The sequence below is a fragment of the Chroicocephalus ridibundus genome, chromosome 20, assembly GCF_963924245.1.
Source record: "Chroicocephalus ridibundus chromosome 20, bChrRid1.1, whole genome shotgun sequence".
Lineage (NCBI taxonomy): Eukaryota > Metazoa > Chordata > Aves > Charadriiformes > Laridae > Chroicocephalus > Chroicocephalus ridibundus.
In genome coordinates, this window is record NC_086303.1 from 7,557,458 (window position 1) to 7,583,923 (window position 26,466).

The 26,466-nt window shown below is 49.5% G+C and overlaps 1 protein-coding gene across 3 annotated transcripts; it reads right to left on the minus strand.

The window, feature by feature from the left end:
• Nucleotides 1–138: 138 nt before the first annotated feature.
• DENND2C (DENN domain containing 2C) lies at nucleotides 139–26,407 on the minus strand. 3 transcript variants are annotated; one of them, XM_063356362.1, is made up of 19 exons: nucleotides 26,349–26,407; nucleotides 17,831–18,777; nucleotides 16,054–16,202; nucleotides 15,386–15,498; nucleotides 14,822–14,989; nucleotides 11,976–12,072; nucleotides 11,182–11,226; nucleotides 8,671–8,858; nucleotides 6,377–6,486; nucleotides 5,811–5,880; nucleotides 5,379–5,456; nucleotides 4,423–4,563; nucleotides 3,995–4,143; nucleotides 3,421–3,598; nucleotides 3,063–3,104; nucleotides 1,994–2,099; nucleotides 1,162–1,401; nucleotides 720–806; nucleotides 139–289 (listed from the first exon to the last, which is right to left on the minus strand). In XM_063356362.1, exons 2-19 carry the CDS (start codon nucleotides 18,637–18,639, stop codon nucleotides 258–260), a joined length of 2,802 nt encoding a protein of 933 aa, XP_063212432.1. In that variant the 5' UTR covers nucleotides 18,640–18,777; nucleotides 26,349–26,407; the 3' UTR covers nucleotides 139–257. The 3 variants fall into 3 exon arrangements, 2 of the variants coding, with proteins under 2 accessions (XP_063212432.1, XP_063212431.1); XM_063356361.1 differs by lacking the exon at nucleotides 26,349–26,407 and adding an exon at nucleotides 23,246–26,347; XR_010073788.1 differs by lacking the exons at nucleotides 139–289; nucleotides 720–806; nucleotides 26,349–26,407 and adding exons at nucleotides 2,477–2,493; nucleotides 23,246–26,348 and having other exon boundaries at nucleotides 1,378–1,401.
• Nucleotides 26,408–26,466: the final 59 nt, after the last annotated feature.

The following is a 26,466-nucleotide window of genomic DNA, read 5'->3' on the forward strand; positions in this document are numbered from 1 at the left end:
CGTAGGGGAAGCTGGGGTCTAGCCCCGCCCCCGCCCCATGGATCCACCCCCCAAGCTCCGCCCCCACTGCCCCGCCCTCTGCTCCGCCCGCCCGGCCCCGCCCGCCCGCGGCGCGGAAGGAGACACGGGCGCGGTGTGTCCGTGCGATGGTTATTGACGGCGGCAGCCGGGGACCCCCGCTCGCCGGGAGGCAGAGAGGAGTCCGGCCCCGGCATCCCCCCACCCGCCCCGCTCCGCTGGCCCGCAGCAGCGCACGATCATCTCTTCTGAAGAAATTTCATTTTACTCCCTACGGAGAAAAAAAACCAAAACCACAACATTAGGAGCTGAGGCCACGCCAGGAGTCATGGGGCTGAGGAGCGTCTGCGCGTGGCTGCTCTGCCCCTTCGCGCGTGCCCCGCCAAGAGCAACACTAAACACGAGTTCATGCAGCTCAGGGGTGACCCGGCTCTGGCAGGGCTTGGACTAGATGATCTCCAGAGGTCCCTTCCCACCCTACGATGCTGTGTGATTAAGCAACTCCCACAAACTTTGAAAGAAAAATCTTACAAAGCTTTCAGCATCCCCTGAAGGGGCAAATGTAAACAAAAGGAACACAAGTGCACAAGGCAAAGAATGGGCCCTCTACTCTTTTGCATGCAATTATTTCCTCAACAGCTAAATCTATTAAAGAAAAAAAAAAAAAAAAAAATCAGTAAAAAGCAAGGGTGTCCCTTTACCAAGACTGCGAAGGATTTTGTTCATCCCAGTTGGTTCTGCCTCTGGAATACTCTCCAAATACTCCAGGGCACGGACCTCAAAAAGGCCTAAAGGAGGAAAAAATAAAAATAAAATCACTCACGGAGATGAGCTATTCCATCTTTTAGCATGTGGCATCTTATATCATTAACAAGGAGGTTACGAAAAAGAAATCACGCATGCGTGTAACATAAGCTGCAGGATCAAGCCCAGAAAGGAGACAGATGCAAAAATTCTTTGCTTCAGAAGATGAATTCTGTTGAGTAATTAGAAGCGCTATGAGTAATCAGATGGAGCTACTCCATACACCAAAACGCCAACAGGAGAACTTGCCAGGACAAAAGTCTTCTTAAGAGTCAAAGTCACATGGTATTATACTTTGAAAGTGAGTTTGTAAAACAAGAAAGTAAGATCAAACCTCACCTTTGACCATGTTCTTACTCAGCTCTCGATCCTGTATGAACCCTGCAAACATCTGCGTTTCCATGAAGAAGTGCAAGAAGTGACGCACATTGCGTGACACGTGAGATTTACGGAACAGCTCCCGCTGGAACACCCGCTCCCCTTTTTCTGTGACATTCATGTGCAGGGAGTAGTGCCCAACGATCTCCACAAAGAACTGCACAAAAGCTTCAGAGACCAGGGAGTTGAGAGGCATGTCACCTATGAAGAGGACAACAGAAAAGAAATTTCTCTTTACGTTCATCACTTTGGGCATTCCTCTTGTAAAAAGAGGAGCAGCATTTATTTTTTAGGCTGGCTGTCTCAGACTATGAAATTTCAGATGTTTGATATCAAAGAAGCCACAGCTCTAATATTAAGATTTCTTTCCCATATCAGCTTTCAGCTGCAGCTGAGACAGATTCCATTCCATTTTGAAAATGATCTGTCAGATTACCCTCTAAAATACAGAAACTTGCCATGTTTTCTGTTTAAGAAAAATGTTCTCTCTGCCACTTACGAAAAATAAAATAAAAAAAAAAAATCAAAGAAAAATTCAAAGCACGAGAACTGATGCGCTTGCCCCAAACACGCTAGGGCTCTACACACACTGATTGTGAAAAGAGGAACAATTGTTAGGACACCAAACTTCTTTCTAACACATTCACAAGAGAGATGTTCTCAGTAAGATTACAGGAAAACAGCTTTCTAAAGTGTCACCTCCTAAGGTTTATTTCCATTTGCTCATTTTTATATCAACTACACAGGAGCTGTAGAGATTTGCTAATGTGAAAACACTTTTCCGTAGAAGTACCTTGTACGTTGCTCTGCTCATGTGACAAGATTTCACTTCGTTCTTCCAAGATTTGTACAAGTGCAGCCTGGAGTTTATGAGGCAGGATCTCATCTTCGTCTGAGACCTAAAGAGAAAAATGGCCATGAAAACATTTTTGCGTTAACACCTACCATCAGTCAAACCTTCTTATGGTGATCAGATGAGAAAGACTCGTAACATGCCTAAAACAGTTATAGGGAAGTTACTCTGTGATAGGTATATCTTGGTGGAGACAATGCATTTGTCTCCAACAGAATGAAAAACGTTTGCTGAGCACCCTCCGAATGCATACTATTAGAGTCACACACACAGCTGACCAACACAAAACAATGTGTGCTATATCCACGACACAGACTCAGGCTTATTATACCAGTCATAAAATACAGAAGAACAACAGAAGTCTGTTGAGAAAATACGACAAGTCTCAACATTATGGTTAAAAAACCCCCGATCCTTTAATACCTTTATCCAGTTGCAGGCTGCAATGCAAAATAGAACAGTAAGGCAAGGAAAAAGAGATGCAGATATCCTCCTGAACTAGTAGTTCTCCAGTGTGTTTATAGCTACTTGTCTGGTGATGTAGAAGCACATTAGGAAAAGTTCAGCAGAGAACCACAAGTGAACCGTGGTAATTTGTCTACTAGACTATCGCTAGAGAAAAAAAACCCAAAACCAATAACCACACGCCAGCCAGATGAGAGAGGAGAAATGCCTGTAGAGAACAAATACACAGGAAGACAGCCAGAAAGCAGCACAGAATCTCAGTGGTCCACTTCACATAACGAAGCAACCAAGTATCTGTGTTTAAATTCAGCTCAGGTAAGCAGCACCTTTGGCTTCGCAGAGCTCCGTACCTCATGCCACCTCAATCTTGCAACAAGGATTTGTAATCCTGTCCCCTTCTCTATTGATCACAAAGGAATGCAAGATATTTCTTCAGCCACTGGAGTCTACACATGAATAACAGCTTTCGCTGATTTCTTATGTTCATTTTCTTTCATTTTCCTGGCATACAAGCACAAGTGACTGGTACTGTTATTTCACTCACCTCTTGCAAGAACTTGTCAGCACAAAGATCAACAATCAGAACCTGGTGAGAGATATAAAACACACTAGGTATATTGTTATACAGAAAAAGACACTTTTTTTTTTTTTAAATGTCCCCAGTGGCAGGGGATGTCACACATGAAACAAGTTTTGCCTAACTGCAGCCTGTCTATAAGAACAGTGAATATTCCTTATTTTTGATAACAGTGGAACACCCTGACATGTACCTGTTCAGTTCACCAACTGTCTCAGAAAAGTTTGAGAGTTTAAATTAAGAGAGAATCCACAGAGATTATTCCAGAGAGGTCAGCCTCCTACCACTGACATTGTCCCTCCACTGTGATGCACCCAATTCTCACCTCTTCTATGGGCAGGTCCTGGAGCTGTGGTAACGAGCAGGAGAGAATGCCAATTAAGAATGGGGTCGGAGAGCACGCAATATCAATCATAGAAGCTGGCAGGACTGGTATGTAGGTGTGTTGCCAAGTGAAGGGATAGAGCGTTGCAACTGCGGCATGGCCACATTTAGACAGAGTGCTGGAAAGGTGAGAGAAGCACACAGTGGGTTGTCAATGTCTCGTTCAGTACTCGGCTGCAGACACAGGTTAGAAATGCTCGTGAAAATGTAATTCACGTACATTGTTTATGCATTAGCAGAAGCCCCATGCATCCACTTTTAAAGTCAGTTATGGGGAGCTAGAAATAGCATCACCCCAGGCTAAAGAGGTACAGGAAACATTCCCTCATCTCCTGGTGGGTAAATAGCATGCTCCAAATTCTAAGCATGCACATGTTCTGTGGGAAGTCTGCAAAAAGCTTTTAAATGTAAATATTTACAAAAAGTTAGAGAAGCTTGCACATGAAACAGGCCCAAACACAGAAGAAAGAATAGCGTCCCTCAGAAAGGACCGGTCACTCAGACTCATTTTTTACCTTAAGTTGTCAGCAACAAAGATCACCCTCCTTTCCAGCAGGAGAGAGGCGAAGACCCGAATCGCGTGCGAGACACTCAGACACTTGAACAGGCATTCGAAGTCCACATGTTCCAGTCGCGAGTCCAGCGGACGGCAGAGCTCCACCACCTGAGAGGAAGCAGAGGCGCGGAGGGGCGATGGCGCGGGCCGGGCCCTCACAGGGGAACCCGGCGGCCTGGGGAGGAGCCCATGCAGCTCTCTCGGAAGGCAGGGAATCACACCTGTGGTAGGTGACTCAAGGGGAAGCGACGGCCTCCCTTCGGACATTAGGACATTACCTTCAGACTAATCACTTACAGGCGACACCCCTCTACAGTGCAATTTGCAAAGTGCTGCCGTGCCCCGGGGACGCCCCGGCAGGGGAAGGCCGGCCCTGACCACCATTACCTCATTTCCCGCTCCCGGCAGGAAACTCCTCACAGCGATGGTGCGTCCAGGAGCAGGGAAAGGTGCCTCCATTACACTGCGCATAAACGGGTGTACGAGGGCCGGGGACATCTCTCGCCTCTTCTCCACCTCATCTAAAATCTGCAAGAAAATAAGTCAGACATTGGTTCAAGGCCTGCTGGTGAGCCAGAGGGAATATGAGCCTGTGCTAGAGCATCCTGTGCCACAGCTACATGTGAAGGCTCCAATGGAATCACAGCCCTCTCCCCCTCCCTTGGGACCCCTCTGAAAGCTCCTCAAACGGGAATAGATACCTGTGAGTACAACCCTCCATTCCCAAATCCAGTTTCCTGCTACTGCAAGGAATGTCTTGTACGTGGTAACCAAATTCTCACAACTAGTTAGAGGAATAAGAAGAGCAACATCCCGTCCTCCTCCCCAGGAAATCTTTCGGAAATATTGTTCTAGAAACTCTGTGCTCCAATGATTAGAAAGCAGCTTTCACTATAAGTTTGCCCCTGTATTCTTCTGCAATAGCTGCCCTTTACCTGCAGTAGCTCTCCCCAGTCTTTACCTCTTTATCTACTCCTTATGGTGCTTGGAGAAACAAGCTGAGATCTCCTCCCCCCCCCACCCCTTAAACTGATTTTCCATTTCTAAGTCATGGAAGAAGAGGGTGAAGGGGCACCATCAGTAATATCAGGTATTAGAACCCACTTCCTGACAATAATTTGCTGAAACAATAGTTGTTTGCATATCAGCTGACAAGTCTCAGCACTGGTATCGTTTTATTTGCCCTGTCAAAGCAAAGGCAGCTAGGAAGCACTGCTCTGCTGGGACGGGTTGCAATCGCTGAGCAATTCTAGACTGCACAGAAGCATCCAGCTACTTTCTGGAGCTTGCAGGTTGTCAGAGGCTCAAGTCCAATAAGAAGTAACCGTCTCTCCCCACATCACCTTGGCGAAGAGATTGAAGCAGCCCAGGCGGCTAACGATGCAGTATACCTCAGGAAGGCGCTTCCCTTTCCCCTCCGGCTGAAAGGCAACATAACAGTTATGCTGAGAACAGGGATGCAGTAAAGAACCTAGCACCTACACTGCAGCTGATTCGCAAAATTCCTTCTGCTGTGGTTCCCTCTACACTTCTGATTTAAAGGATTCCTGAGGAATGACCAGTTCCAGGAGCTGCCTTTCCTGCCCAGAGCCCATTTCACTGTATTCTGGGCATCATCATGCTTCTTCCCTTCTGCACTCAAAGGGCCAGTAACCTCAGCAGCAGCACAGGCACTGCCTAACCCACGTGGGAAATGACTGCTGATTCACATCCCACACTTGACTGTGCATTTATCAATGCATTCTTTACACTCCACCCAACACACAGATGCTTACCAGGAGCTTCTTGCAGTATCCAAACCATCGGCTGCCATCCTCACCCGTCAACACAAAAGAAAATGTTTCACTGGGGAACCAAAGAACAGTCAGGGTTAAATTCACCATCCAGTTCAGAGAAGAGACTGACAAAGCAAGCACGCAAACTACAAGCCGTTCTCCTGGTCATGCGGAAGACCCCCTGCTATGGTCAGCAAACTACTTCGGGCTCTATTCAGTGTAAAAACCTGCAGCCCTTGGACTCTCATTGAGCAACGACAGCTCTCTTCCTTCCCAGCTGCTTCTCCATTCTGCCAAGGAGCAACAGAAGCACTTCCCAGCCCCAGGATCTGGCCTTGAACAGAGGTTATAAACCTCCTTCTTACAGGAAAGACGGTGCTCGGGCAGAAGCAGCACTTGTGAGTCCACCTCCATATCTCATCTTCCCCTGTCACAGGGTTTAGGGATTCAGCCTTTCCCATTTTCCTTTGCTCTGGCTGCAGTTCCGCTGGTCCAGGAAACTGGCTCATACCTAAGCTTTCAGCATTGCCTGTTTCTGGCATGAGCATTCAAAAACAAGTCTTTACCTTTTAAGGTCTGATGCAGGAAACCAGTCTTTGGGATCTGGAAAGCAGAACTTGGGAATGACCTTTAGCCTCTCTTCAGTATCCTTTGACTGTCTGAAGGGATGTTCATGCTGGAGGGGCGACACATGCATTTGAAATCACTGAAGTGTGGTGCACAGCTGCATCATTGAAAACAATGGGAGACAGTATCTTCCCATATCTTCCCAATGCTGAACCATCAGATAGCTAATGCACAAGCGTAGGAAAACATATTCTGATTCTAAGAGATTCCCAGTTCCCTCTTGCATCTTTCCTGGTGATTGGACCTTTGTAAAATCACCCAGCTGGTCTTGCTAAAAACTGAGTAAGGACTTAATAGCATGGCCAAGTTTATTGGGGAATGAAGCTAGAACTGACCCCCCCCAAGTGATGGTTGCGTCAGCTTGCCTCAGTTCTATTCCTAGATGTGAAGATCCTAAAAGGAACAGGAACGTGTTCAGCTGGTGATGTGCAGATCGCTCATAATTCAATTGCGAAAAGAGTGTATCCAAATCACATGTTCCAGTTACCATGTGTGGGCTCAAGTCAAATCCCTCAAAGACTACAGGACAACTTTCCATGCTCAAAACTGCCCAGAAGGGGCAAAAGGAACATTTTCATAGAATCATAGAATGGTTAGAGTTCAAATAAGAGAGATCACATTTAAGTATGAAAAGCCACCAAGAAGAGGAAAGTTTACTGCATAAAGCTGATTTTAGACACTGCACTGTCAGTCAGCACATCTAGGCTACTCCGGTGCCCCAAGCTGTGACAGCATGAAGGAGCCGTTAGGAAAACAGTACAACATTTTCACAGAGTAACACTTGTACAAAAGCTTTGATGTTCTTGGGCATGCAGCCCAAAGAAGAGGGTGACAAGCAGATTACTTGGAAGCAAGGCTATTTTTAGAAGGGAGACAAATCTGTAATGAGAACACCTCCATAATTACTGGGCAATGTTTCCTGCAAAATCCCAACACAAAAGACTGTCCTATATACAGTCACCCACCAGCACACTGTAATTTGAGCAGAGGATAAATAAACACTGAGAAAATAACTTGTTTTGTTATTACGTTTAGAAAAGCCAGTGAAGAGCCCCATGGTACAGTTGGTTCTGATTGTCTGCTTGGGCAGCAGGAAAAGAACAATGCGCTGCCCTTCCCAAAGGTGATGAACAGAGTGAGAGGCTGCACCAGGGAAAAGCCAAATCTGTTTACGTTCCCTTCTTCCTGCTAACACCCTGAAGTTTGCACTTTTAGCAAACATTATTTACGTATGTTCAGTTTTACCCACTAAATTAAGACTGCGCACTCTTTCTGGCTTTAGTCTCTTACTCATTTTGTGATTCCAAAATATTTACATATTTCAGCCACTATAGAGTTATTTGCACACAAATTCCTTACGCAGCTGGACACTAGGTCCTGCTGGAGTCCCACATAACCTCCCTTAATGAATCTGACATCTCCTTCTCTATTTGGATGATATGCAGATTCTTCAATAATCTCTGGCTTACTCCTGATAGCACAGATAGAATTACTTGGGTTTTAGTGGAAGGCAGCAGGTACAAGCCTAGATGGTGACAACTGAATATTCATTTCCATCTGGAAGCACAGAAGCAAGCACCAAGGCTCCATCCTCTCAGCTTCACAGAAACTACTGCGTACACCGAGTCACAATTCAGAGTCACACACTGACCTTGCCATCCATTTGGGCTGAACAGAGAGAAAAAGCTCATTTCAAATGGCTTGTACTACAGTACTTTAACTTCCACAGTTCTCCTCTGCTTTTTGGGGACTAGTACACATGGCTTTGTCATTATTATTTTTTTTTTCCCAGAAAAGCATAAATAAGCATAAAAGCCCTGGGATTCTAGTTCCTGTGCACCATCAGTCAAATTGCTTCACTCCTTGTTTACAAATCATAGACTACCAGGATGAGGTCGTGCCAGCTTTGGGAACAGAGCACTGCACTCCCCTTCCTCTCCGGCAGGCTGCCTCAGCACTGTGTCGCAATAGAGTATGGCTTTATTAGAATTAGAGTAGGAGCCTTCCTAGTTCCAAAAAAAGACAGTAAACTCATTATCAAGAAAGAGATTCAACAAATGCCCAATGCTATACATCAGGTCTGTAACAGACCAAGGTGCTTCATATTCCAAGCCTGTACCCCAACCAGTGGGGCACCTTCACCAGTACAGAGCTTGGGAAAGGATACACACTGCAAGAGGAAATAAACAGCTGCTGAGTGTGTTTCGTGGGCAGGCTTCCATGCAGCTCCTACCTTGCTGGGAAACTGCTGTATGATCTGTGGTGTGTATGTCATGTCAGATGCCTTCTTGTGCAGCGACACCACCACAAACAGTTCAAACAGACGCTGCTCCTGAAGCTCTATCAAATCCCTCTCCAAAGTCTGGTAGTGCGGATTCCTCTTGGCGGCCAACTGCGCCTGCAGCAGGCACCTCTGCTGACCTGAAGAAAGGACAAATCCAAAAGCAGCCTGTGGCTATCAATGCCACACACCCACAGGTCACAGAAGAGGACTCGTCACCACCTTTAGAAGGGGAAAAGAGACAGGTGCATTTGCCTAACATCACCGCTGCGCTCTACGGGACTCGGACTCCTGCATCAGCTGCTCAAGCACTGAGCTGTTCCAGACAGGGGAGCAGCAGGTCTGCAAATCCCTCTCACTGATAAGCTAGCATTCTCCTGCTGTCCTGACATTCCTTCCACATATCTATGGTGGTGCAACCCTCCCCTCCTCAGGCCACTCGGTGCTTGGCGCGATTTCCCCCCACCTGGGTCACACAACAACCCAACATAAAATAGGAAAGAATGTGAAGGGCGATGGACCAGAATTTACGGCAATCCCTTAGTGCACCTGGCTCCCTTGGAAACAGTCGATAATTGATCACCACCTGACAACACCTGGACGGTGGCCCAAAGAGGGAAGCGATACCAGAACCTCAGGATCTAGCAAGTTCTAGGCTTGTGCAGCTGGCAGAAAATACCAGAATATCCCATTGTCTGAGTTGAGCTGGACCAGAAAAGTACCTGAAAGTCGATTATCTTGGACCCTATAAGGAGTGAGACCCTTCGAGCTCTCCTGGATTGCAGCACGCTGTGACCAGCATCTCCCCTGAGCTGGGACGCTCAGGCAAACAGCTCGAGGGTTAAAGGGCCTGGGTGAGTCAACCTTCTCCAGCCTCAGTTATCACCGCTGAGGGACACCAGTTGTATTTACTCTAAACTCCTGAGAGGGAAATTTTAACTATAGGCTAGCCTCTCATCCGTCCACCTCTATCCGTCTATGTGTTCCCAATATACACATTAGCTCTTACAAGAGTGGATGTTCACATATTCTACTGGATCCAAATATTTTCTGTCTCCTTGTTTATATGTTTTTGTGTTCCTACACATATATATTGATTTAGGAAAAGGGGCACCTGTTGGCTCACTGGAGTCACCCCCTGCAAAGGGACATTAGTCCTGGCAGTTAAAGACTCGTGTGGTCTGTGCGTGTGACTCCCTGAATCGTGCGTGTGTTTATATGCTTTGGTGTTTACACCAATATATTGATTTGAATACCTTATAGTAAGTTAGTGTGAATCTTGTAATTTTCGAATCTGTAATTAGGTCACTGTTCAATTATTTTGTTAAATTGCCTTGTAAACCCTTAAACTGGTTAATGATTAAGTGCAGCTAAAATTTAACCTCTTGATCCGCCTCAAATCATTAACAAATTTTGAATTGCTGCTAAATCATAACCGTGTCAAATATCTCAGTAGCGATGAGGGAAGCCCAGCTGCGAGAAGAAGCCCAGCTCCACCAGTTCAGTAATTGCCAGGCAGCCACCCCGTAAAGCATCAGGAGCATTCATGAGAGGCAGAGCCAATTTCCTGGCCAACAAACCTGCAGGCTGGCACATCCCAACAGGCAGTACGGACTCACAAGCACAGGCACAGCACTCTGTTGTAAGAAATTCCTGTGGCCCAGGCACCATGACACATTCTGGACGCTTTGGAAACAGCTCTTAAATCAGGCAGTGACTCAGTCACTGTATTTCTGCTGAGACTCTTCACTCCCTATTACTCTCCTTAACATAAAAAAGTGGAACTTCACTATTTGCTCTAAATTAAGGCCTTCTGTACACTTCCCTCCAAGTAAATGAAAAGCCTCAAACAATTCGGTTGCTCCTTTTTGCTAGATGCTTGCTTAGAGACATGACAGGGTCTCTCATCAGGGCTGCTGGGCAACCATTACCATCTCGCACGCAAACCTCACCCATAGAGAGACTAAGACCTCTTTGGTCCTTCCCACACCAGCTAAAACCAAGTAGGTATTTCAAGTCTGTAGCTCAAACTCAGGACTGTGGAACCAGACAAATAACCATGTGATTTCTCCCCAGAGGAAAGGGTATTTCACACCATTATACGTATAAAACAGAACCCAGGGAAGGAAGGAGGGGGAAAATAACCCAAGTGTTTGCAGCAAAGGTGATCCAGGGACAATCTCCTGCAAGACATATTTTAGTTAACTGTGACATTACCAACCCAAAAATGAATCTACTTCTAGCAAATGGCAGATTAATGGCATTAAACCTCAAGGGCTCAGGAGAAGTGGCAAAAATAGAGGTTGATTTGTCACAGCAACAGCTCCCAGCCTTGGCCATGCTGCCTCTTAGATGTTCCCCGTCTCGGCAGAAGCCACAACTAGTCAGTGTGCTTGTCCCATTACAGCCTAAGCCAAATGTGTAGTGCTGTGGGGACAGGACCAGCCCCTGTGAGTCACTCACTTTTTGGCTGATTTTCCGTATCACTTTCATTCCCACTGGTTTCACCTGAAACACACATAGTTTTCACTTATTAGCCATGCAGAAGAACTTAGGGCAACACCCAAAGTTGGGAAAGAGAGAGAACTTTAGATTCATCGGACCAACATCAACCAGGGCTACCCACCTCTCCCGCTCAAAGCATCAGCAAAGAACAGCCGGTACTGGCAAATGTGCTACCACAGTACATTTCAAAAAGCAGAGTTGATATCAAGTCACTGTTTCCAGTTAAACCACCTTTTGGTGAGCTGAACACAGGCAAAGGACAGAAACCAGCTAGTTATTTGATGCTGCTATAAAAGTTAACAGAGTTGCTGAACAGAATATACTACAAATAAAGACTGTGCCACAACTTCAAAGTCAGAAGAACACAAGAATATCACTTTAGAGGCACTAAAGCAATGAGTAAAGTAGACATAGGTAGTTCTTGTGTCAAGTGGTTTTGTGGGCAATTTTTGGGTTTGTTCTGCTTTTTTGAAAAAGCACTTTTAACCAGTAGGCCAGCTCTTCAGGAATCACAATGGAATCTTCCATTTGTGACCGTGTTAAACTTGGCTTCGGCAAGCGTTCCCAACGCTAGCGGTGCTGAAAGCTCAACAGTTCCAGCTGCGAGACATGGCGTTCAGCACTGTTGAGTCAGCCCAGCATGAGCTGCAGGAGGTGGTGGTGCCTGGGCTGCCAGCAGTACCCTGGGTGTACAGGAATTGTGCCGTGCAAGAGGTTTATAGCAAAGAAAACGCTGCTGGAGACCTCTATACCTTTCACTGGAGGTGCTTCTCTCCCAGCAGGACCGAGCAACTTCACCCTCTTCTTTCCACGCTTAGAATCAAAGATTTCCTGTATTTTCAGTACCAGCTGAAATCCAAAGCAGAAACAGAGGTTAAGGTCGGGGTGCAGAAAAGGGTCAAGGTGCCAACAGGACTGCAGCCCAACAGCTACATGGAGCGCTACAACACAGGAAAGGCTGCTCGAGTCCTGTCAGCGGCCCTGGCTCAGAGGCTGCTTGTATAGCACTTTTAGCACGCTCACCGGATAACGAGTGGGCACAGAATTGCTGCTACAAGAGAGATTACTGTTAGCACAACTCCAAGCTGACACCGAACCGTACAAGCATTCTGGAAGTTTTCATACTTGGCTTACCAAACAGATGTCAGACGCAGCAAAGTGTCTAGCATCATATCTCCATTTCCTATCAGAGAGCCCAACCGCAAAGGCACTTGCAAGAATACCTTATTAGCCCTCCACCACAAAGGACCCCGAACTCCGCGTGCTCTCAGGCTTCCCAGTTCTTTCCAAGCCCAGAAAAAGCAGAACGCTCTCAGTGTAGCTTGGGCTTTGTTTGTTTTGGGTTTTTTGGGTTTTTTTTAAGTTTTCTGCTGTACTTGGCTGTCAGACAGCTACAGTAGGTTCCCCAAAGCACCATGTCGTCACAGAACAAAACTGCTCTTAAGTACAGTCCTTGTCCCAGAGTAGTTTGCTAAAATGAAAGGATTATGTACTTTAATTTTGCACAGGTGAAGAAAGACAGTGGAACAGAACAATGGGTCTATGCTGCAGGGACACCACAGACCTGGTCCACTGGAAGAAAAAATTTGGAAAAAAATCATAGCCCAATGCAGACTAAGGTACAGACATGAAAGACAGGTTAGCACTTAGACACTCCAAGTCAACCCTGTTAACCTTCCTTCCACTGCTCAAAACGGCCTTAAAACCAAAGTCCTAATGCTTTCTGTCACTCCTTCACAGGCCTCTGGACTCCCTCAGCTGCCAGGTGTACAACGCTGCTGGCGGCTGCTGCACCCTGCGTGTCAAAGGCAGCTATCACTTCATTGTGAGGAAGGATTTAAGCTAAACTCAGTGAGCAGGTCAAGTTCATTCTTGTCTCAAGTTAAAAATTCATTAAATGCTCCCACTGAATGTAGTAGGGTGGGGCTCAGCCATTTGTCACCACAAATACTACATAAAAAGGAAGATAATTCAGCAAAAGAACCTGTTTTTCAGCTCAAGCCTTTATCCCCAGCTCAACAAACTAGGCTCAGGCTCTTCTCCTTTTCAGATCTATTTCTCCCCGTTCTCTGCATTAGCCAGTCCTCCCACCCAGCCCGATGAGGCTGCAAGGAAGAAATCAGCCCACAGCAGCCAGCAGTGCTTCTCCAGCGAGATGTGCCTGCCTTCCCCTCCACCATCCAGCCTCACCTAGAGGATTCCGTTTCTGTTCTGATTTTTGTGCAGTTTAGTCACCAGTGAAAGATACTGGGTGTGTTTAAGGCAGCTATGTGTTTCTTAAGCAATAAGTAAGGTTTTTCCTTTTAGACTACAATCCTTTTCTCAATCTCTCAAACAATCTTGGCTCAATTCCTTGTGAGCAAAAAAGCGTGCTCCCTGCATGTAAATTGTTACCAGATTTTTGGAACAGGTTTGCGTTTGGAGAATGTTTTCATTTTCTTCCAAATTAAAGATACTCTCCATCACAGCATTTTTACAATCTTGCCATTTCCTTCTTGATTTTACAGGCCTACAGTTTGTTTAAAAACACATAGAGAAGTTGCTTGTTTCTCTAAAATACTTAACATTTGAAAAGCATTCTGCAGCTGTCCAACTCTACCTCACAGTCTTGTGCAATTTGAGCAAATACACCCAATTTTCACAAGAAACAACGATCTGCAGAAGTCAAATGATTTCACCATGGCAAAAGTAAGCTGTTGCCACTACCACAACTGGAATTTGAGTCCTATACACCAAGTGCCACTACAGTGGTAGCCACAGCTGTCCTAGAGCACATGCTGCATTTTATCACCGAGGGACTTGAGCTGGTGACCGATACTAGTATCTAGAAAGATTCCCAAAGCATCAAATGAGAATTACAACAGAGTCCTCCATCGTAAAGGTGGATTAAAAGCCTTTCTCGCTACCCTGGCCTCGGAAGCACATCTGCCTTTACACACAGGCAGGAGGGAGCAGCCAGAGGCAGCAGAGGGGAGAACTTTGTGAAATGCACTTATCCCTAAAAGCTGCTCTTCACCCCCAGACTATGAAACAGCTGCAAAGGAATGTTCCTGATGGCAAGTCAAGAACTTCCATCTAACAACTCGGTGCCTGTGTTGAGAACGTAAGGGTCAGTCTTAGAAGCCATCAGGAGCAAGGGACACGTACACACAGTTCTACAGAGCTGTCCCTTTAGCTCGCAGGGAGCTTCCTTGCATTCCTGTGCCGCATTCAGCACAAAATCAGCATCATCACACTTCACGGAGGCATTGGGAACAAGGCTTAAATGACAAAGCACGAGGAAGAGCTAGTATTGACACACAGCACTGATCCACGGGTCAACACCTAGTGCTCCATTTGCAGAGTCTTGGCCAACAAAATCACCACTGCTCCAGCCAGAACTGGAACTCTGTTTTTTGATCCCCGAACATTTGTCCTGCTGCTTGGGAGGGAAATGGTTCGAGCAGGGTCACTTGTCCACACACACAGCAGTGCCAACCGCATTCACCTGCCAGATACACAGCTCTGTGGCCACTTACAAAGCACTTAGAAGGTGCTAGACAAAGCAACAAGAGTTCGAAATGCCATGCAAGAAGTAATGTTTCACGTTAAATCTCACCCAGGGCAAGTTCTTTCTCTTGCTAGCAGCCTCTACTGCTCGGAACAGCTTCCACTCAGTCAGTGTGACAGGCAGCGTTGTGTCCTTCACCATTTTCCCTTGGAAACTTGTCTGGGAGGGCTTTAGCTCAAGAGTCTTGCGACTGAGGAAGGGAGGTTTAGGGGGAGGCTAGAAAACAGAATCGTAAGAGATGGTTAAGCACAGGATTAAGTTTTGGTCCAAGCTCAGAGTCAAAGGAGTCGCATTACAAATTATTAACTCCCTGCAGCCTCCTGCTCAACCAAGCTCTCCATCCCACCCCACACACTCAAGCATCTCATCAACACTCTCTTGTTCCTATTCTTTTGCTCCTGAGCGGCTTAATCAACTGCCACTGTTGATTAAGTTCAACAGCTATCTGTTCATTATCATTTACACTAATAGCAAACAATAAAAAGTAAGGAAAACCAATGATATAGCAGTGGGGAATGTGGGGCCAGGGGGAAGCACAAAACAGGGCCCTTGGGAGGATGACTCTCTGTGACAATTTACATGACACATGACAATTTAATGTCCTCACTCTACCTTGGGAGCCCTACTGGTGCTCCGGGGGGGTGGTAGCTTCCAGACAGATGGGACCTTCCACAAGGGTAAAGGCAGTGCTCCAATGTCTTCATAGGGGTTCTCTTTTGCAGGACCTGGAAAAAGCGTTGGACAGGGGATTTATGAAAGGAGGTAAAGTCCTGTGTTCTTGCAAGGGATGTAAGCAGGGAGAGTGTGCAGTTGTCTGCCAAGCCTTAACAGGGTCTGAAAGAGCCCTGTTTTAAGATGGTTTACATTCCCACCCCTCAAAGATCCTTCCAGCCCACTACCATCAACTTGGCAAGCTGTACATAGTCTCAGCAAAATAAAACACTTCTACCACCGCAGAGAGAGTAGCTCTATTGCAAAGCAGGCAATTTTGTCAGTGTTTACACTGATCTCTGTGCAGCACTCAAGCAAAGCTTCTGAAGAGCTAATAAAGAAATCAGCTTAGCACAGGCCAATTCTAGCGACCTTCCATGACATCTGAAATCAGGCTGCTCACATCCAGACAATTACTAACATCAAGAAAGGATCACAGATGGGGAAGACCTTAAAAGTCACAGAGCTGGAAAGGGCCTCAGTGCGTTCTCATCTTCATTCCTCCCTCCCGAGCAAATTTGCTACCCTTAAATAAAGTGAGTGCATCGCCCAGAAGCACAGGCACTTACAGATAATGTCCTCGTAGATGTTGTCTTCTGACTGTGTGTAGATGAGCCTGGATCCTGTACTGCCATTTGTCTCTTCTCGAAGTCTGTGGAAGTTGGTCGTTCCTATCCGGTTGCGGAAGCCCTGGATGTCCTCAAACTCAAAAGATTTCCTAGAGGAAAACCAGCGTAACTTTCTCTAAAGGCATCTGCATGCACCAGTGAGTTGCTGTCTCCAGTCCACACAGAGCATGGTCCTCCTCGGGGCCATCGAGCACTCCAGACTCTCTGATTCCCAAGTGTTGGGGTCTAACCCCCACCATCAGCTCAGCCCCACACAGCCACTCGCTTGCTCCCGCCCAGTGCGATGGGGGAAGAGGTTCAGAAGGGTGAAAAGCGAGAAAATGCATGGGTCAAGAAAAAGACAGTTTAATAGGTAAAGCAAAAGCTGTGCACATAAGCAGGAAGGCATTCAGCCATCTCCGGGAAAGCAGGGCTCCATCACACGTAACAGTGACTTGGGAAGACAAACGCCATAACTCCAAATGTCCCCCCCTTCCTCCTTCGTCCCCCAGTTTTTCCTGCTGAGCACGACGTCATCTGGTCTGGGATATCCCTCTGGTCAGGTGGGGTCAGCTGTCCCGGCCATGTCCCCTCCCAGCTTCTTGCCCACACCCACCCCATTGCTGGTGGGGCGGCGTGAGGAGCAGAAAAGGCCTTGAGGCTGTGTAAGCACTGCTCAGCCATAACTAAAACACTGGTGTGGTATCAATACTATTTTCATCACAAATCCAAAACATGCATCACACAAACTACTACGAAAAAAAATGAACTCTATCCCTACCAAAACCAGCACACCAAGCGAGTTCTATTCGCTTACTCTGGGACATTTTTAAATTAAATTAAAAATAAAGTTGGAGGCTCCATGGCCAAGCACACTCCAAGTAGGTATGGTGAGTCCCAGCCTGTCACAGAGGCAAGAACCCAAAACATGTTTTGCAGACTAAGCACTTGCAGCAGCTCTCAGAATTAGGGCACTGTTTTCTACTGGACCTCTCCTACTGCTTGTGCTAAGGGTGTTACTGCATTCGCGAGTTTGCATTTTCATACACTTGGCCTCCACTTCTAATTTATGTCACAGAGGTCACAAAGGAGCTGGCAGGGATTTAGCCCATCATCATAAAATTTGGTTCGCTGCTGCACGCTTTGCCATGGTGAAAGGAGGTTTCAGGAGTCCTAGCCACATCTCCACCCAGCACGTTCACAGAACACAGCAGAACTAGCTCAGAGGTTTTTTCACTCCGTAACAGGGACCTACGTATGGGAAAGAGGGAAAAGTAGCCAAATCTACTGCAGCAGGGGTACCCATAACTGGCAGTCTCCAGCTTTAAGCAACTAGAGAATCTTTCACTCACAGGGAAGCAGCAGCATTTAACAGCCATGCTACCCCAAGAGAAAGCTATTCTGTAATCCAGAAATTGCAGCTGAGGACAAGCTCAGGGCAAGAAGCTGACAGCACTCTCCCCGGGCCCGCAGACTGTCATTCAGCTCTGTTTTAAGGTGTGGGACTGACAGCTGTTTGGAGCTTTTCGCCTTCTTTCAAGATTATCAGCAGCAAAAGCAGCACATACTCAATGCTGGAAAGGGGATACTTTCATCCAGAAATATCCTCTCCCCATCAACAGAGGCATCATCAGTCCTAGCACCTCCTCAAGGATACGGTAGCAAGCAAACTGTTTAAATCCATCTAGAAAGAGATTTAAGGAAACATGTTTCAGACATGAGAGAAGAATCGATGTACCTCTGGGTTCTCCCTCTGATCCTCCTGGTGGCTGTTCTCTTCTCAGGATTGTTGGAGGATGACACCAAATCTCCTCCATGCTGCTTTTGTAGGGGAGCTTCCCTGCTAGCACTGGCATCACTACAGCTATCAGCACCCTTCTCTGCAAGATAGCGGAAAGTCCTACGGGGCTTGGGTGGTGGGACAACAGATGGCTCCTCCTCTTGCCCCTCAGCCTCAGTGTAAATGCTTTTCAAGCTCCTCTCTGCCCTGCAGAGAGGGTCCACTCCTTTGATTTTAAGTTCTGTTCCCGTGGAGCCACACCTCCCTTGCTTCCTCTGAAGGTCCAAGGGAAATGGTGGGGCTTTGCCAGGCAGAAGGGGATCTACTCTCCTCCATAGACCTTGTGAGGTATAGAAGTTCCCTGGGGGCAGTCTCGCCCCAGGGTGCAGGAAGCCTGCTTGCCACTCTCCTTTCTCCTTGGCTTGGGAAGCGAGGCCGCATGCACAGGGCTTGAGGTCACCACAGTTATCAATCTGCAAGCAGCTTCGTGCGTCTTCCCTGAAGTCCAAACCCAGGCTCTTTGGATCTTTGGACCCAGTCTTTCCACCCTTCTCTGTATGTTCCGGCTTCACTCTGGGTAGAGCATCGCAGCTGGGATCATACTTTACTCCAAAGTCCTTCGGATGCTGTTTCTCCTTGCTGGAGCATCCTCGTGTCCTCCCCTCCCACTGGGAGATCTTCTGTTTGATGTTGCGGCAGTGGCTCCGGGAGAGGGTCTGCACAGCAGAGCGGGAGAAGTTACTGTCCACTGACCCTGTTGGGTGCATGGCAAGTGCCAATGTGCTTAAAAACACCCCATCTCCAGCCTTGTCCAGGTCCACCCGTGCCCTGCACACATCAAGCTGGCATGAGACTCCAAAGCACCCAGTGGTGTCAGCTCTGCACAGACTGCCTGCTAGCACGACCTGCGGACAAAAAGAAAAGAACCGTCAGCTGCACTCCAGCCATACACAACACCAGGAGGTCCCAGCTGCTCTCTGGCAGTTGCTGAAGAACATTCCTCCCCAAATCACACGTTCAAGACTGGCTTCCAGAGCACGCTCCCCACAAAGCCTGTTTCTGTAGCACACATCTGGGAGGGCTAACAAAAGGAAGTCGAGGTCTCACTGGCTTAAGAAACAAACAAAACACCACAACAGGAACGAAACACAGCCAGGGATCCCAAGGGTCCAAACTGAAGGAAATTATTTAATGGCACAGGAACACAGCAGCAGGGCCTGTCTGCAGCAGAGCCCTCAGCCAGCCCCTGGTACCGATGGAGGCCAGGCAGGAGCACTCAGTTTCTCCTGATGCTCTGTACCTCAGACAGCACAAAGCCAAACCACTGCAGCACGGTGTCTTCACACAGGAGGACTAGGACAGTTGTGATGACTGGAGAAGAGCCCAACTGCATTCCTGATCCCAGAAGTGCTCTCCTGCTGCACAACACAAGTGAAAACCTGTCTGATGTTCTGCTTGCCAACACCTAACCTAAACGTGCCATCAGAGAGACTGGAGGGCAGTGGTGCCCAGCCTGGGGCTTGCAGCCAGGGGACGTTTTAAAAGGCATACAGAGGCCAAAAGGCAGAGGAAACTGGTGAGTTCCCATGCTCAAGAGGAAAATAGCCCTGTGTTTAGATCAGCAGAGAAGGAACGCTAAAGAAAGCCTATGACTGCTCCCACCCCAGCAGAGCCTGCACAAACAGGAGCTATGCTGTTTGAGACTACCCCAACATATAATCCAGAGGATACAGCAAACAGCCCTCCAGATAGTCCTGCAGCAAGAAAAGGCAGGTGAAACCCAGGGAGAACCTGGGTGGCTGTACGGACTCAGCACCTACAGGTCCTGTATGACCTCAGGACAGCCACTTCACGTGTGGAGTCCCCAGCCTTGGAGCCCTCCAGCTCTACCTGTAGCTCACAACACATCCCCAGCGTTCTCAGATATGCCAGCAGAGCTGAAAACTCATCTTGTACAGAAGACAGCAGCCCAAAGGCTCTAATATGCTCCGCTCCTCCCTTTCTCCAGTTACCCCATTTCAGAGGTCCCAACCCTCCAGGTCTATTTAACGTTCACCATTTGTATGAGGAGACAAGCGCTCAGCAATGCTTGGGCTCAGGCCAGGTCGCCATGCAGCAAGCCTGGCCATGCTGCCGTCAGTAACATTCCCCGTGCACTACGAAGTCTCCCTGCAAAGGCACAACAACAGCAGCAAGCAGTCCCCATTCCACACATGCAGCGAAACCAGAGGACCTCTGCAGAAAGCAAGAGAGACTTGCTGCAGGTGGGAACGCAGGTCATAGCCAAACACAGCCTGTACTCAGGCTCCACCTGACAGATCCAGCCAGCTCCTGCTGCCAAAACCTGGGTACGTGTCCTCTGAAGCTGCTAGCACAACACCCCAGAGTCTCCGCTGACTCCCCTGAGCCTGTAAGAATTTGCAGAACCAAGGATGGAGAGCAAACCAAGCTGGAAGACAGAGGAGCTTAAACCTGCCTGACAAGGGCTCATGCCCCATGCTCCAGGCTGGGTGTGGAGAGCCCCCGCTGCAGCGGAGGCTGGCACCTTTCCCACCCGTGACACTGCACCTCAAATTCCAGGGCTCCGGTGCCACCAGCTCTGTCCCTGGCGTTGCTGATCTGCTTAGCAGAGGTATTTGTGGGGCACGTAAAGGAAAAGCACTGGCCTTGGCAGACCTATTTGATATAGTTAGTGGGAAAGCTTATTGATGTAGGACAGCCCAGGGCTCCCCAAGCAACTCAGTGATGGCTTTGGCACGCATGGCACCAAGCCTTGGCTCTCTGCTGCACTTTCACACTCCCTACCAAAGCAGCATTGCTCACTGTGGCAAGAAGCTCACTGCTGCCTGTCTCCAGAGAGAACAGAGTGGGTTCTTGCAGTCTGGCATTGCTTACCACATTGTCCCAGACAGCTGTTGGTAACTCTCCCAACTCAGCAGTGAACGAGCTGAACTTGGACAACCAGCACGGCACCGCATGCCCCCGCTCCCCATGCCACCAGCAGCAACCCACAGGCAGTGGACGAGCCAGCAGAAGACGGAAAGAGCTGAACAAGTTCAAGAATGAGAGAACACACGGCCCAGCAAACCTCTCCGCACCTCCCCGAGCCCCTGCCCTGGTACCGCACCCCCAGAGACCCCCGGCCCTCTGCCCCAGTTCGCTCCTATAAATAGCAGTTGTTTCCAAAACATCCTGAGCCAGAGCAGAGCCATCCTTCCTCAATCCCTGCCTGCACAGCCCTGATTAGCAGACAGGAAAGAACTTTCACCTTTCCCGTGCCATTGCAGCCACTCTGCAGCAGCAGCGCCCGCTCCCGAGGACCTGCAGCACAAACCAGCAAAGAAGCAAAGGCTCCGATGGGGAAGGGCGGGCTCGGAGAGGGGCAAAACAGCCTCCTCTCAGCCAGCGCAGCTTTAGACCAGGCACAATGACTCCCTGCCAGGTCTTCAACCACTGGATGGAGGACTTGCACAGGGACAGGCCCCTGGAAAGACCTTGCAGTGTAGGGCAATGGGCATATTCACAGGACTAAGCACTGCGAGGCCAGCGTATGCCATCATGGAGCCCACGCATGGCACCAACAGCTCCCTGATTCACCAGCTTCCCTGATTCCCAGCAGCTTCCGTCCCCAAATGCACCAGCCATCAGATTCCCGGGGCTCTGACCAGCGGCCCGGCAAAACACCTGCAGGCAGCGTCCGTGAGGGGAAATCACTGCATAGAGGGGGCCGAGCAGCCCCACTCAGCGTCCAGCCGGGTCCATCCTTGGAGCGCGCGGGGCTGCTGTGCTCAAGAGGGTCTGGTCTGCCGGCCGCCAGGTGCCCTGTACCCCTCTTCTTGCCACTGACAGTAAGGGTGCCACAAAAAGTGCATTTGCTGTAGTCTCCTCAGCCAGCCTGACATTCTTCTGCTTCCTGGTATAGGGCCACGACCCAAGTCAGCCTAACGCTCCGACCTCTCCCACTGTCCACATCGGTGCTTCCATGATGAGGCACAGCCAGCAACTGAGAAACACGTGGAGAAGCTCGGTCCCCACCAGCACGCAGGTCCTGGTGAAACTGTCTCTGCCATGCTGCCTCTGCTTCTGCTCACTGACAAGTGCCCACAGCTCAAGCAGTTCACCCAGTGCTCGAGCGATTACCTGACTCGAGCATCCAGAGCTACATAGACCCACGTGCGGAAACAGGACCCACATGGAGTCTATTTCTTCTCCTGCAACATAAACCTACTGAGTGATATTACTTCTCCAGCCAGGGAAGCTCCATGCACTGGCTGGACAACTAATATTACTTAGAAGGTGAAGCAATAAACTTCACTCACCCAAGAAGCTGTACAGTCTGGAGTGCAACAGTGAAGGTCTTTCCAAGGCATGCCATTGATATTTGAACTACCAGATACAACTAGAAACACATGGCTCCCAGCTCATCTTAAACACAGAAGGTAGAGCACAAGTTTAAAGCACCCGATGTTCTCTCCTGCTCAGCGCTGCTCCGCCAGCCACAGCCCTGAACCGTATCTTCCAAAATAACCATCCAAGGAGGAGAAGAATGCAGCTCTTCACCTGTCCAGGCTTGCAGGGCAGGCAGCTGCTATCAAGAACCAGGCATTTAATCTGAGCTCATCACGGGAGCCAGGGCAGGGGTAGAGACTGATCTTTGGTGAAGAAAGAACAGACTGGGGTGGTCTGACCCAAGGTAGGTAACCCTCAGACACAGCCTAAGAAAGGCCAAAGCACAGCTTAGGGACACAGGACCAGCAGAGACCAGCAGAGTCAGGCAGCCAGCACTCGTATCTCAGGTGCCTTTCACAAACTAACCAGATTTAACATAACTGCTCTCTCCTGACCTCTCCTTCGCAACTTCAGTGCCTCCAGCATGCTTTCCAGCATTTCCACAGAAGCCAAATTTATCATCCCTACTGCATTAGTACTTACAGCAGTTCAGTGTAGTCAACTATGCTGAATTATTTCACTGAAAGCAGTAGTTTTGGGTAATGAGAAATTAAATAATTTGTAGACAAAGTATCACACATTTCTCCCAAAAGACAGCCTCTCCGATCCACACTGTTTGAAGACAGCTTCCGTATCATTATCCAAAGCAGAAGAATGAGGCGCATTCACACCACATGATAGGTAGCCCCGACTCTTTTTCCAATTCTGAAAGCCAGAGAACACGCTAAGCATTTTCCATGGAAAGTCTCAAGACAATTCTATTTCCTGAAACCATGCACTCAAGGAGAGAATGCTGCCAGTGCTGTTCAAGAATAAAATACTCTCTGATGCTGAGGTCAAGCCCACCCACCACAGGTGCTGCTGGTACCCCACAACCCCCGTACCACAGATTAGCTAAACAAAGGCACTAACACACCATCTTACCTTATCCTGATGCTCAACAGGCATGAGAACACGCAAACCACTGACTTGGCAAGCCCATGCGCTCCTGAAGCAATCTTTCAGTCCTTCTATAAGAGTCGTGCGTCTCTAAACCACCCAAGAGACCTCCTTGTCACCAAGCCTCCTGTGTTGGTAGCCGAATAAAAGACAGTTTCTGTTCTTCTGAAGTCTAGGGAAGCTGCCAGCTCGGTCCTGGAGGGATGAGGGGAGCAGCACAGCAGCAGGGACGCCTTCCAGAGTTCTCAGCTACTCCCATTCTGTTCAGCTCCAGAACAAAGCTGAAGCTTTTCTGAACAAAACTCTGCCATGCTAATGCCTAAAAGACATGGGCAGTACCAAACAAGCAGATTTTATATCAAAATAAGTAACGCTTCAGGAATGTGGTATGCTTAGTCATTTCCATCTCAATACAGAGCGACTCTAGTTATTAACTCATTTGAAGCTTCTGCATATAATGCTGAGGAATGGAGTTCCACCTCATCAGATAGGTGGGCCTGTAGAGCACAGCCCCTGCACACAGCCAACGTGATGCTAATCTTAATTACATGGCAAAAGGAGATTAAGTCTAACCTTTGCCGTGGGTCTTAAAACTTTTGTACTGACAGGAAAGATATATCTGGATCTTCCAGCTTTCATGTTTTTTCTGAAGTGATGAAATTCAACTTCTTGAAAGTAAGTCTTTACCCATGATTAAAAAAAAAAACAACAACAACAAAACCACTTTAAACACGTAAGCCCTAAAGGCTTTGATACGAGAGGACACACACATAGAACTCACAACATACTATTTTTGAAGTCATGCTTTTTTAACCTGACTCACAGTATCTGAATGCTCAGGTTCGCAACACTGAAAGCAGCAGTTGACTCAGACACTACAGGCTGGCTGCATGCCCCAGGAATGCTGCAGCTTCGCACAAGAGCTAAGACCCAAAGAAGGGCCAGACAGAAGGTTAAACTCAAAACATGAGTTATCCTGGAAGCCGTTTCTTGGTGCAGCTCTCAGAGGTGAGATTCCAGGCTTCCCCCAGGGCTGACATCACTGTAAAGCCATGACCACCTTTATTTCACAAGGGCCACCACAGATGGGCTGCACTGGGTCACAACCACCAGCCACTCATTCCTTTGGAAACGTCTCAGCAGCACCGAGGCGGCCACCCCAAGAGGTTCAGAGGGTCAGACCAAGGCAGCACAGAAAACCTCTCAGACACACATCCAGGTAACATGTTCGCAGAGTTACGGGGAATGAGCCACAACCGTACTGCAAGACTGAGACAGGAATTTTGCCAAGCAGCAATGCACAGTGCTAGGACTCGGCACTCCAGGATGGATCCTCCAGCCAGCTGCTTCAAGCAGGAATGTTTTACAAGGCCACCACCATTGATTCCCCCCATTTTTATTCCGACACCCTCAGACATCGTCTGCACATGCCTTCCCTTCAAGGCAAACTGAAGCACGCAGTCCTGCATGTGCTTTCTGGGACAGAGTGCCCAAACTCTTTCAGGGTCCATTTTTTCACTCACCACATCCTATCCCTGCAGGAGTTTAACTTCTAAATGGTTAGATGGCAAGCAATTCACTCAATCCTGCCTGCAAGCCCCTGAAGGGACAACCAGTCTGAGCAGCGACTGAAACCAGACATCAAATGCCTGGGGAGCCACTGGACTCCTGGCCCTGGTCAGGACCTTTCCATTGCTCTAGCAAACACCCAGCCTCAGGCCCTCCCCTCGCCCCCCCAGCTAGGACGGGCTCCCGCACCTCCCCAATGGCTGACGGAGCCCTGGAAGAGCAACAACAGCTTCTGCAGCAGCTTCTCACTTCTCCACTCCACTCTTCCTACCCGTGCAGCAAGGTCACCCGCTCACTCGTCCCTCCCTTCTGCAGCTGTGACAGACAGGGACAGCAGAAACCACAACCACTGTTGCCCAAATGCACATTTCCGGGGGCAAAAACAGCCCCTGCAACTCCTCTTCTATTTTTCTTCCATTGTTAGGGCTGATGTAAATCCCAGGTGTTGAGGGGAAGAGCTCCCACCATGACTTGGGCTCTATTGCTCACAGTAGGCAGGTGCCCACTCAGACGGGCTGCATTCGGCCATGGAACAGAGGGGTCTGCACAGCGACCTGGGAAAGGCAAGGGGAGGCTGCTCTGTGCCAGCCTGCACCCCGCACCGGAGGACGGCGCTGCTAGGAGGGGCCCTACCGCACATCACAGCCTGCTAGTAAGTGATTTGCCCTAAGAAACTCCGTGCTGAATCACAGAGTGGCTGAGGTGGGAAAGGACCTCTGGGCACCACCTTGTCCAAGCCCCTGCTCAGGCAGGGCCACCTCCGGCAGGTTCCCGGGGACCACGCTGGGATGGGCTTCCTCCACCCACCCCCCTGGGCAGCCTGTGCCAGCGTTCCGTCACCCCCAGAGTGAGAAAGTGTTTCCCGATGCCCAGGGGGACCCTCCCGTGTGGCAGTGCGTGCCCATCACCGCGCGTCCTGTCACCGGGCACCGCTGGAAGAGCCCGGCCGGGCCCTCTCCGCACCCCGCTCCAGGCGTCTGTGAGCACGGTGAGACTCCGCGGCCCCCTTCTCCGGGCAGGCAGGGCGAGGCGCTGCGGGGACAGGCGGGGCCGGTCACCGCTCCAAGGCAGCTGCTGGGCGTCCTCCACGGGGCCAGCTCCCGTTCGTGCGCTCCCTGCCCGCCCGCGGGGAAACGGCCCCGCCTGCCCGGGACCCGGTGGCACCGAGCTGCGGCCCCGCCACGGCCCCCGACAGCTCCGCGGCCGGCGGGGCTCCGGCCGGGGGTGGCGTCTGCCCGCGGCCGCGCTCGCCTCCCCGCTCAGGAGCGGCACACGCCGCCTCACCTACCCCTCACCGCCCCACCGCAGCCCCAGGCCCCCGCTGGGGCCGGCACCGGCAGCGACCGGACCGTGCAGCACCCGGGCCCGACCGCCTCCGCCGCGTCCGTCCAGCGGCCCTGAGCCCGGCCGCGACCACCCCGCGCGAAGTCCTCACCCCCCGGCCGAGCGCCCGCCCGAGGCCCCGGGCCCGGCGGGGCAGGAGCGGCCCCGTCCCGTCGCGCCCCCCGCCCCGTCTCACCGCCGGCGCCGCTCCCGCAGGACGCTCCCGGCGCGCGCCGGCCCCCGCCCATTGGCTCGCGCGGCCGCCACTCGCCCGGCCCCGCCCCCCGGCGCAGGGCGCAGGCAGCTGCTGAGGG

Bases quoted from the DNA above. Each gene is read 5' to 3' on its own strand.
- DENND2C (XM_063356361.1), bottom strand. From the start codon at position 23,269: ATGCCTGTTGAGCATCAGGATAAG. The intron at 18,778-23,245 runs GTAAGATGGTGT...TTTTGTCCGCAG, and splicing joins CTGTTGAGCATCAGGATAAG to GTCGTGCTAGCAGGCAGTCT. The intron at 290-719 runs GTAAAGGGACAC...TTTTCTCCGTAG, and splicing joins CAAAATCCTTCGCAGTCTTG to GGAGTAAAATGAAATTTCTT.